Source organism: Colobus angolensis, unplaced genomic scaffold (genome assembly GCF_000951035.1).
Source record: "Colobus angolensis palliatus isolate OR3802 unplaced genomic scaffold, Cang.pa_1.0 Scaffold31, whole genome shotgun sequence".
NCBI lineage: Eukaryota > Metazoa > Chordata > Mammalia > Primates > Cercopithecidae > Colobus > Colobus angolensis.
The window spans coordinates 265,528-277,223 of record NW_012116377.1 but is presented as its reverse complement, the minus strand read 5'-3'; the positions used below and the strand labels follow the sequence as shown (position 1 = coordinate 277,223).

At 44.4% G+C, this 11,696-nt stretch overlaps 2 protein-coding genes across 7 annotated transcripts in view; one reads left to right on the top strand and one right to left on the bottom strand.

Annotated features, from left to right (window-relative positions):
• ZNF529 (zinc finger protein 529) overlaps nt 1-3,568 on the bottom strand; it is a 53,111-nt gene extending 49,543 nt beyond the window's left edge. Inside the window, exon 1 of one of the 3 annotated variants that reach the window (XM_011950605.1) lies at nt 3,418-3,568. The gene's annotated coding sequence lies outside the window, so the exon portion shown is untranslated. The remainder of the gene's footprint in view (nt 1-3,417) is intronic. The other 2 variants (XM_011950604.1, XM_011950603.1) reach the window with 2 other exon arrangements.
• Nucleotides 3,127-11,696, top strand: part of ZNF382 (zinc finger protein 382) — a 31,888-nt gene continuing 23,318 nt past the window's right edge. The window contains exons 1-4 of one of the 4 annotated variants that reach the window (XM_011950606.1): nt 3,597-3,639; nt 6,123-6,193; nt 8,456-8,607; nt 9,192-9,284. In XM_011950606.1, coding sequence (XP_011805996.1) covers nt 8,469-8,607; nt 9,192-9,284 — 232 coding nt within the window. In that variant the 5' untranslated portion in view covers nt 3,597-3,639; nt 6,123-6,193; nt 8,456-8,468. Of the gene's footprint in view, nt 4,019-6,122; nt 6,194-8,455; nt 8,608-9,191; nt 9,285-11,696 lie in introns of those variants that run through there. The other 3 variants (XM_011950607.1, XM_011950608.1, XR_001002732.1) reach the window with 3 other exon arrangements.

Genomic DNA, 11,696 nt, shown 5'->3' with positions numbered 1-11,696 from the left:
AAAAAAAAAAAAACAAAAAAAAAAACGCCGGGGACAGTGGCTCACACCTGTAATCCTAGCACTTTGGGAGGCAGTCAGGCGGACTGTCTGAGCTCCGGAGTTCAAGACCTTCCTGGGCAACATGGTGAAACCCCATCTCCACTAAAATACAAAAAACTAGCTGGGCATGGTGGCACATGCCTGTAGTCCCAGCTACTCAGTAAGCTGAAATAGGAGAATTATTTGAACCCAGGAGGTGGAGGCTGCAGTGAGCCAAGATCATGCCACTGCACTCTAGCCTGGGTTACAAAGCGAGACTCTGTCTCCAAAAAAAAAAAAAACAAAAAAGAAAATGGTAGCAAATTTAATCTGGAAATAAGAAAAAGGTTACAAAATGAACCACTAATACAAGATTTAACAACAACAAAAAAACAAGAAATAGGAAGTGCTGAGCTAGAAGCAGTTGGGTTGGTTGGGAGGCAGGATTCCATGTGGGCCAATGCCATGTTGAAATGGCATTGTTTTCTGCTTAACATTTTTAAAAATCAATTTTATTCATATTAATTGAATAAAGGAGAATAAAACATGATCACTTCAGTATACAAAAAAAAATCGGACAAAATATAGTATCCCTTCATGATGAAAACTCTCAGCAAGCTAGAAGTAGATGAGAACTTGTTCAATTTGCTAGTCTATGAAAACCTCCAGCTATAATATAGTGATGAAATATTAAATACAATCCTCCTATGATAAAAGAAAGGCTATCTATGTCTGTCTATGACTGCTAAACAATATTGTAATGCAAGTCCTAGCAATTACAATAAGGCAACAGAATAAATGAAAGCTGTAAATACTGGCAAAGAAGAAAACTTCCTCTCTAGATGACACAAGTATTTACTTAAAAATCCTAAAGAATAGATTATTTTTTCTCAGTCTGTCACCCAGGCTGGAGTTCAGTGGCACAATCACCACTCACTCACTGCACTCTCAACCTCCCCAGCTCAGGTGACTCTCCCACCTCAGCCTCCAGAGTATCTGGGACTACAGGCATGTGCCACCTCACCTGGCTACTTTTTTGTGGAGATGAAGTTTCCGCCATGTTGCCCAGGCTACTCTTGAACTCCAGGGCTCAAGCGATCTGTCTGCCTTGGCCTCCCAAAGTGCTGGGATTACAGGCATGAGCCACTGCACCTGGACAGGTCCCAATCTGTAATCAAATGAAATCAACTTTTAATCATCCCTCCACCATCTTTTGGATGGTCCAATACCTCTTCAAGAGCTTTCATTTTACTGTTCCGAAAAAAGGCTGAACCTATAGTGGATGTTAAATATTAATGGGAAAACAGAGGGATCCATTAGGAGAATCTTGGACTGTTTGGCATCATTGCTCACTGGAACTGGGGACAAATTCTTAAATCTCTGTTACATAGGACATTTCAAGATAATGTTTACATGATCTAAAATATGACCATGTTTAAGAAGTAGAGACAGTTCACCAAAACCATGGCTAAAAATGGTTAAGAACTTGTCAGTCCTCCTCAGGGGTCCTCTCTTTGCAGAAGCTCAGAGACCACAGAGCTCAAGGGCTGAGAAAGGAAAACTGCCTATGAGATGAGAGATACCTCTCAGCTTCCAAAATGGGGGGGAGGTAAGAGGGATTCTGGATAAAAAACCCTGCACCCACAAGGAGTCCAGCAGACAGATGTAGACACCAAGCAGACATCCTCCTAATCTAAAAGTAAGGTCCAGACAGCAAGTTTCTGGCCCATCCCCCACTCTGCTAATGCTGACCTGGACCTAAAATTAAGTCACTCAACCCTGTCTTGAGATAACAGAGGGAGAAAATCCTCCCTCCATTCGACTCTAGGGTTGCAAAGGGATGACACCATCCACACCAGAACTGCATGAATGGCATCAGGGACGATCAGAGACCATAAATTCCAGTGAGACTAATAACACCATTTCTGGTCCTGCATGCTCTTCCAAACTTTGCCACTAACCCCTTCAAGAGGTACAGTCTATTTCCCTTTCTCTTGAAATTGGGTAGGCCTTTGGGACTCCCTTGATAAACAATACAACAGAAATGACACTGTATCCAACAAGGCTAGGTTAGAAAAGGCAACAGAACAATCCTGATCTCTCTCAAGATGTGAAAATGCTGTGGATCTGCAATATTCAACTTGCCCCCACAGAGCTTCCAAAAGGGTATTTTCGCCAGGCCCGGTGGCTCACACCTGTAATCCCAGCACTTTGGCAGGCCAAGGTGGGTGGATCACTTAAGATCAGGAGTTCAAGACCAGCCTGACCAACATGGTGAAACCCCGTCTCTACTGAAAATACAAAAATTAGCCGGGCGTGGTGGCGCATGCCTGTAATCCCAGCTACTTGGGAGGCTGAGGCAGGAGAATCACTTGAATCCAGAAGGCGGAGGTAGCAGTGAGCTGAGATCACACCACTGCACTGCAGCCTGGACAACAAGAGTGAAACTCCATCACACACACACACACACACACACACACACACACATCTTTGGAGAAAGGAATCCTACTTTTGGGGCCTCAATATCATATCTTCCCAGGACTTTGCCTTGGGAGCAATTCCAGCTCTAACATCTCCATATCAAACACAAGGCTGTGCATATCAGAACACAGACTTGTCCATGTGAAACACAAGGCTGTGCTTTTTCAGTTGGAAACTTCATTCTGGATCTCAAATATCCAGCTTCCCTTTCGATAGCCATTCGACTGCACACTGTGCAATGTGGTTATAAGGTGAAATGACTGAGGCAGTGAAAGAAATCCCAGTACAACAAACTCCAAGAAACCACGTAACTTAAAATTGGCCCCAGAGGTTGGCGAGGCTGCATGCCACTGTGCATTATGCATTATGAAAGCGACAGGGGCCATGCTTTAGAACAGAAGGTCTCGGAGTCTTCCACAGACACAGATCAAGCCACACGGGGATCTTGTCCACCTATTCCCGAGCCCCACAACTGCAGAAATCAAACTCTGTGAAGCTGCACCAGGCCAGTTTTGACCACAGTCTCCAGTGGGTCACAACAGCGCTGTCACAGGATCACTGATAACAGCATGACACATTCACAGTCACCGCTCAGCGCCGTCATAAAAACCGCCCCGCCCCCACTCGGTCCCGCGGACCCAATCGGGGACTGTCAGGGCTGTCCTGGCTGTGCACCTGCTGTGCACACACCCCGCACCCGTCCCGCGGCCGTCACAGGCGCGCCCACTCAATCACACTACACACGGACGCAGCCACAGAACCGCACACACAAACACAGTCACACAGTCTCCCTCCCCAGCAGGTGACTTGCACACAGGCCGGGGGCTTCTGCCTCCACAAGCCCTCTCCGCCCCCCAGGAACCCGGGTCCCCTGCCGTGAGCTCCTCTCTCATCCAGACCCGGGTCACCTCAACTCACCACATGGAAAACGACCACCAGGTTAACGGAAAAGGGAGCCAGGGTCCTGGGAGAAGCGTAGTCCCCGTCGCAATAGAGTCGGCGTGGGCGCAAATAGAGGGGAGCGCCCGCAGCGAGCACCGCGCGGCGCCTAACGGGCCGCCCCGGAGACTCCTGGGAGCTCAGGCCCACGCGCGAGTGCGCAGGCGCAGACGACTCACCCTGGGCCGGGGGTGAGGCTTGGTGGGTGCTAGGGGTGCTGAGGAGGCCGAGGAGGGCACTGGGAACTCCGTTCCGGGAGAGCTGTCTAAGGACGCGGAACCGGGTGGGGAGGCCAGGGAGGTAACCAACAGTCCCAGCTGGGCCTGGTAATTCTGAAGAGGGAACCGAGACCGCGGTATCCAGACGCTCAGATCTGTACGAGCCGGGCCTTGGGCGTGGTCCGTGGGCGTGACCTTGAGGGTGACCCGGAGCGAGCTACGCGAAGGGGGATTTTGCCCGTTCTGATCCCGCGGAAGCGCCATCGCTGGCGACGGGTCCCCGCGCGGAGCGGGTGCTGAGTGTGCGCGCGCGCGCGAGTTGAATGGGGGTGGCCTCCTGCGCCCAACCTGCTGCATTTTAGGTGCTTGTCTCTCTTTGGGATGTTGTGGCCGATTGTGTGAAAAGTGGACAGAGTAGTGTTGCTGCGCGAGGTTTCCCCTGCGTATGTCTATGTTTAGATTAGGTGTGAGTCGCATTTGAGACTGAGTGTGGAGAATTGAAAGTGATTTGTGGATGCGATTGTGACTTTGCCTGGAATCGTGGTAGCTGCTGTCTGAGGTTGTGAATGACAAGTGGGGCCTGTAGGTTGGTGGTTCTCTGAAGGATGTTTGATTGACTGTGACTCTGCATGTGTTTGTAACCTACTGTTACTTCTGGTGGTTTTGTGGCCTTGGTGACCTAAATATTTGAATGATTGAGGAACTCTGTTATGACCATGGCTAGTTGGTTATGTAAGATTCGATTATCTGAATAGTAGCCATTAAACTTCCCTCCAAAATTGTAACTAATTAGCAATTTAGCAAATAAAATAGAGATAACAGTATCAGAGGGGAAAAGGTGATTTTCGTAATTCCCAGATTCGTTACCTGGAAACACCATATTAACTAAAACCAATATGTTGAAATGAGTAGCGTTCCAATGGGGGTCATGCAGGAAAAATTTTTTTTTTTTTTTTACCATAGCTACCACTTTTGTTGTTGTTTTTGTTTGTTTGTTTTAAGATGAAATCTTGCTCTTTTGCCCAGGCTGGAGTGCAGTGGCGTGATCTCTGCTCACTGCAACCTCTGCCTCTGGAGTTCAAGTGATTCACCTGCCTCAGCTTCCTGAGTAGCTGGGACTACAGGCTTGCGCCACCATGCCCAGTTAATTTTTGTATTTTTAGTAGAGATGGGGTTTCACCATGTTGCCCAGGCTGGTCTTGAACTCCTGACCTCAAGTGATCCCCCCCGCCCGGGCCTGCCAAAGTGCTGGGATTACAGGTGTGAGCCACCGTGCCTGTCATAACTACCACTTTCTACACTTCTATATGAGTGAGCTTCCCTACTTCCTTAGGCATGCTAAGATAATAAAAAGTATTGGATAGATTTTTAATAAGTCCAGTCTCACTGTAATAATTAAAATCGTTATTTTGCGAGCCTGGCGTGGTGGCTGATGCCTGTAATCCCAGCACTTTGGGAGGCCAAGGTGGGCAGATCACGTGAGATTGGGAGTTCGAGACCAGCCTGACCAACATGGAGAAACCCCGACTCTACTAAAAATACAAAATTAGCCGGGTGTGGTGGTGCATGCCTGTAATCCCGGCTATTCAGGAGGCTGAGGTAGGAGAATCGCTTGAACCCGGGAGGTGGAGGTTGCGGTGAGCCAAGATTGATTGTACCATTGCACTCCAGCCTGGGCAACAAGAGTGAAACTGCGTCTCAAAAAAAAAAAAAAAAGCCGGGCGCGGTGGCTCAAGCCTGTAATCCCAGCACTTTGGGAGGCCGAGACGGGCGGATCACGAGGTCAGGAGATCGAGACCATCCTGGCTAACACGGTGAAACCCCGTCTCTACTAACAATACAAAAAACTAGCCGGGCGTGGTGGCGGGTGCCTGTCGTCCCGGCTACTCGGGAGGCTGAGGCAGGAGAATGGCGGGAACCCGGGGGGCGGGGCTTGCAGTGAGCTGAGATCCGGCCACTGCACTCCAGCCTGGGCGACAGAGCGAGACTCCGTCTCAAAAAAAAAAAAAAAACATTCTCAATACAATATAGACCAGATAGGCACAGATTTAAAAGTTGTCAGCTGTCTTCATCAGGGCTTGGGAAGGTATTCTCATCCACTACTGTCAGTGTAAATTGGCAAAAAGTCCAAGAAGAACTATTTGGAAATACACAATAAACCTGTGTTTAGTGGGAGATGGAAGGCAGAGCTGCAGAGGGAAAAACACAATGTTCCCTCTCTTGAAGTTAAAACAGGTTCCCCAGAATCCTGTGTACTTTACCAAGAGACTGGGTTTCTGGTGTTTGTGAGGGAGCCTGATTTGTCCATTTTCCCACTAACTACCATCCTGGACATCTGAAGGGTACGCAGGGTGGACAAGTGCTGAAATAGTGAACATTCATGTAGATTTAACTGAGTTAATTCTGGGAGTTCTGAGTTAAGTATGGTCTCACACATACATGTATCCTCCATCTTTGCTTTCTCAGGACTGTTTCCTTTTCCAAAAGAAGAGCTCAAAAGAGAAGGTTCATCTAGAAATCTCAAAGCCATGTCTCAGGTGAGATGATGTTTCCTCTCTTTCTTAAATAACTTTTTTTCATGGTGTATGAACATGAGCTTCCCTGTCCTTTAACCTTCCCAGATATTGGGATTTTCTTCCGTGAAACTAGTCTTTAGTCAGGGCCACATTAGGATGAGGCAGGCAAGTGGCATGAGGTGAAATGTTTAAGGGGTACCCTCAGGGCTGTGCCTTCCTAAATTTTGCGTTCTAGATGCCTCACCTGCCTCACCCTATATCCAGCCCTGTTCACAATTTCTCCATTCCAACCAGATCAACTTAAGCCTTCCCCAAGCGCACCTTCTAGTTGTACATATTCATTGGGTACATCATTCATCATCTCCTTTCTCAGTCTTCTCACAAACTGCTGGAACAGAAAAGTATTGTCTTGATTTAAATGGGAATATATGGCTTGAATCAATTTAACGTGTCCTGATGCTGATTTGAGATCTAAGTTGTGAGTAGTCATGGAGCAGACATGGAAAAACCTTAATTATCTCCGCTAGCCTAGGTTTTGCAATGCTATGTTGGGAGATAGAAGTGGTAGATCCCAGCATTAGTTTCTGGAAAGATGTCCTGCTTTGTGAAGTGTTTAGGATAGCAATTTGGTTGCAGGCTTGTAAAAGAAACAGGTTTTGTGTTCCTCCTCTCTGATCTTCCCGTTTTATTCGTGTCTGCTAGCCGTTCCTATAAATTGTGGCCTGCCAGTGAAAACCTTTCCAGTGTTCTGATGCTGCTAGAGATTTGTTATTTTCTTTTTAGTTTCTTTTAATGTTTCATATGCTGGTGCAGGAGAAGGAAATCCATATGCCAGGCCACTTTTGAAATACTCTGTTGTTGGTCAAACAGTACTTTGTCCTCTTTTCATATCTTTCAGAAAATTCCTCTTTAGCTCATCCACCAACCTTTACAATATTGGTTTTCCTCAAATACTAATTGGTTCTCTTCTTCACAGTCCCTTTTTCTCTACGCATAATCATATTCACTCTGAAGGCTACGCTTCGTGTGATTCTAGTGACTCTCAAATACCCCTCTCCACTCTAGACCTCTGTCCAGAGTGTCAGAACCATATATCCAACCTCCACTAACTATCACCACCTGTATGTTCCACAGACACTTAAAGTACATTTCCAAGGTTTACCTCATTACTTCCTTTGGTCCAGCCTACATTTTCTTCTGTTTCCCATTTTCACTTTCTAGTCCCAGCAGCCATGCATTTGCCTATGCAGATAACATGCCTGTATCTCTTCCACTCTACAGCCAATTTACAACCATCTCTGTTGTAATGGTGGTCATGTAGGTGCAGTTGTTCTCTGTCAGCCCGCTGACACTTCCTTAATCTAGAAGACATCTCTAACCATGGTTACTTAATTGTCATTCCCACCCAATATACATTAAGCCTTTTCTAGTCTTCAGGAGTATTGCCTCAAAACTTTTATCACATAACATGTGTGTCAACTTATGTTTATTCATGTTCTTTATATTCCTTAAAGCAACAGACCCAAAGTAGGGCATGCACCACATACTGGAAGGAAATAAAATATTAACAATTTACATTCAAGAGCAGTAATCATTAACAATGTAGATTTTCATAAATGCCTATTGATGGTTTATAAATAGCTACAATGTTGGGAATGTGTTCAGTATATCTTTAAGACCGCTGTTCTGTAGGAAAAAAAATCTAGTATCATGTCATAATATCCCCACTGCCTACCTCCATATACCTTTTCCTTCTTAGAGCTCAAAGACTGTTTCCTAACATACTGTGCCTTTTGCTATTTCCTGATTTACTAACTGGTTTTTTTCTCCCCATGAATTTTTAAAAGCTGATGCCCTGTATTCCTACAAAACAAATTCGTTGTGAGTACAAAACTTTTATGTCCTCAGTGAAGCCTCAGAGTACAAAATGAAATTTTTCCTTGTTTTGTGACACTTTACCTTGTACGTATTTCTGTCATTGCATCTGTAAAACCTACTAAGTGCATGTATTTACATGTATGCCCCTCTCTTAGCCTATAACTTCTCATGAGCAGGGTCAGGGTTTTATTCATTTTGGTCTACCAGGCAACCAGTCACATTCAGGACAAGTAATGTGATCTCAGTATGTTTAGCATGAGATTACAAGCAAATACAAATGGATGTATTTTCAGAGAGAGAATTTTATACAATATAAAACATAAATAAGGAAACTAGTCTGACCAGTAAACATTGTCAGTACTAGGTCTTCAATATCTAGTTCTCACACATTTCCGATCACTTCAGGATGAACTAGAGTATGCCCTTACAGGGATCAGTGTCATTCAAGGATGTGACTGTGGACTTCACCCAGGAGGAGTGGCAGCAACTAGACCCTGCTCAGAAGGCCCTCTACAGGGATGTGATGTTGGAAAACTATTGCCACTTTGTATCTGTGGGTAAGAAGCACTCCTGAATCTTTCAATGTCATGCAACTCCTTCTAAGAATTCCTGATACATATAGAACTTTGAATTTCAGGGATTAGAGATGCTTTTTTTTTAGTAGAAAGTATTATATTGCCAGGCGCAGTTGCTCACGCCTGTAATCCCAGCACTTTGGGAGGCCGAGGCCGGTGGATCACTTGAGGCCAGGAGTTCAAGACCAGCCTGGCCAACATGGTGAAACCCTGTCTCTACTAAAAAGTACAAAAATTAGCTGGGTGTGGTGGCACATGCCTATAATCCCAACTACTTAGGAGGCTGAGGCACGAGAATTGCTTGAACCTGGCAGACGAGGTGGCAGTGAGTCAAGATTGCACCACTGCACTCCAGCCTGGGTGACAGAGTGAGACTGTCTCAAAAAAAAAAAAAAAGAAAAAAAAAGAAAATATGATTATATCATCACTTGTGTAGTGTAAGGTATTAACTTTGGTAAGACATTAATGTATACCTCATTTACTACCTTGAAGTTGTATCTTTATCTAACTTAAATAGTTTTAAAGTCGAAACAGCTTAGACCAAGAGTCTCATTTTCCATCATCAGGGTTTCACATGACTAAGCCTGATATGATCCGCAAGTTGGAACAAGGAGAAGAGCTATGGACACAGAGAATTTTTCCAAGTTACAGCTATCTAGGTGAGTCTATAAATGAAGTCTAGTAAATATTAAATGTCAAGTAGTTGATGCCTTTGAGTGTTTTTAGGGATCTATTTTTGTTATTGTGGTAAAATACACATAACATTAAATATACTATCTTAAACTTTTTAAGCATATAGTTCAGTGGCATCAAGTATACATTCGCCTGTTGTGCAACCATCACCACCATCCATCTCCAGAACTCATCTTGCAAAAATGAAGCTCTGTACCCATTAATTTCCCATGGCCGGACGCGGTGGCTCACGCCTGTAATCCCAGCACTTTGGGAGGCCAAAGTGGGCGGATCACGAGGTCAGGAGATCGAGACCATTCTGGCTAACATGGTGAAACCCCTGGGCGTGGTGGCGGGCGCCTGGAATCCCACCTACTTGGGAGGCTGAAACAGGAGAATTGCTTGAACCTGGGAGGCGGAGGTTGCAGTGAGCCAAGATAATGCCACTGCACTCCAGCCTGGGTGACAGAGCGAGACTCCATCTCAAAAAAATAAATAAATAAAAATAACTTCCCTTTATCCCTACCCCCTAGCCCTGCCAACCACCATTCTACTTACAGTCTCTGTAAATTTGGCTACACTAGGTACCTCTTGTAAGTGGAATCACATCGTATTTATCCTTTTTCTGACTGGCTTATTTTACTTAACATAATGTCCTCCAGGTTCATCCATTCCTTCCTTTTTAATGCTGATTAATATTCTGTTGTATGTATATACCACATTTTGCTTATTCATTCATCCATCAGTGGTCAGTTGGGTTCCTTCCATCTTTTGGCTATTGTGAATATTGCTGCTGTGAACATGGGTGTACAAATGTCAGTTTTAGTCCCTGCTTTCAGTTCTTTTGGGTATAGTCTCAGAAGTGGAATTGCTGAATAATGTGGTAATTCTGTGTTTAATATTTAAGGAATCACCATACTGTTTTCTGTAGTAGCTGCATCATTTTACATTCCCACCAACAGTGTACAAGGGTTACAATTTCTTCACCAGCGCTTGTTATTTTCTGTATTTTCATAGTAGCCTTCCTATTAGTGATGTATTAAAGACGTGAGACCTGTAAAGTGCCTATATATGGCCGACTTTCATGCCTCTAAAATGTAAATTTTAGGTATGAATATCACTCCCCATGTAAATCTTTTCCTTGTTTACCTGTGTTTATGGAAGTATCGGCTGCTATTACCTTACCAAGAATCTATTCCACGTTTTATAGGTATAACGTACATGGAGATATAAAGTGTAAAGTTCTGTGAGTTCTGACAGAAGTATAAACCCATGTATCTCACACTCCAATCAAGATAAAAGACAGTTTCATTAACCCATTAACATCCACTAGGCCTCTTCCAACTCAGTCCCTCCCGTTAAGACAATCAGAGTTGTGACGTCTACCGACATAGATTCATTTTGTCTATTGCAAACCTTTTTCATATCTGCTTTCTTTCACTCAGCTTCATGTCTGAGAGATTTATACATGCTTCTGCATGCATGAGTAGTTTGTTAACTGTGAAACAGTTTTCCATTGTATGAATATACCAGTTTATGCATCTCCTGTTGAAAGACATTTGGGATGTTTTTAGTTTAGGATGTTTTTAGTTTATGAACAAAGTTGCTATAGTCATTCTTGTAAAAATATTTCTGTGGACATACATGTTTATTTTTCTTCAGTAAACACCTAGCAGTGATATTGCTGATTCATAAGGCAGATGCATATTTTACTTCTTTAGAAACTACCATTTTAGTTTGGTAGTTTAGTAGCTAAAACTACTATACCATTTTAGACTTTCATCAGCACTGTATGAGAATTTTGATTGCCCCACATTCTTTTCTACATTTTATGCTCATTTTGGCCATTCTGGTCATTTTGGCCATTCTTGTTGTATAACTTAGCAGTTATTTTTTATTTTATTTTATTTTTTTTGAGACAGAGTTTCGCTCTGTTGCCTGGGCTGGAATGCCGTGGCGCAGTCTCAGCTCACTGCAATCTCCGCCTCCTGAGTTCAAGCAATTCTCCTGCCTCAGCCTCCTAAGTAGCTGGGATTACAGGCGTGTGCCACCACGCCCAGCTAATTTTTGTGTTTTTAGTAGAGACGGGGTTTCACGTTGTTGATCAGGCTGGTCTCAAACTCCTGACCTCGTGATCCACCTGCCTCAGCCTCCCAAAGTGCTGGGATTACAGGCGTCAGCCAGCGCACCTGGCCAACTTTGCAGTTTTAATTTAGATTTATCTTACGGCTAATAATATTGAAAACCTTTTCACGTGCTTTTTATATCAGAGGCATCTGTTCAAGTGTTTTGTTTGTTTGTTCGTTTGTTTGTTTCCTTGTTTTTGAGATGGGGTCTCACTCCATCGCCCAGGCTGGAGTGCAGTAGCGCAATCTTGGCTCACCGCAACCTCTGCCTCC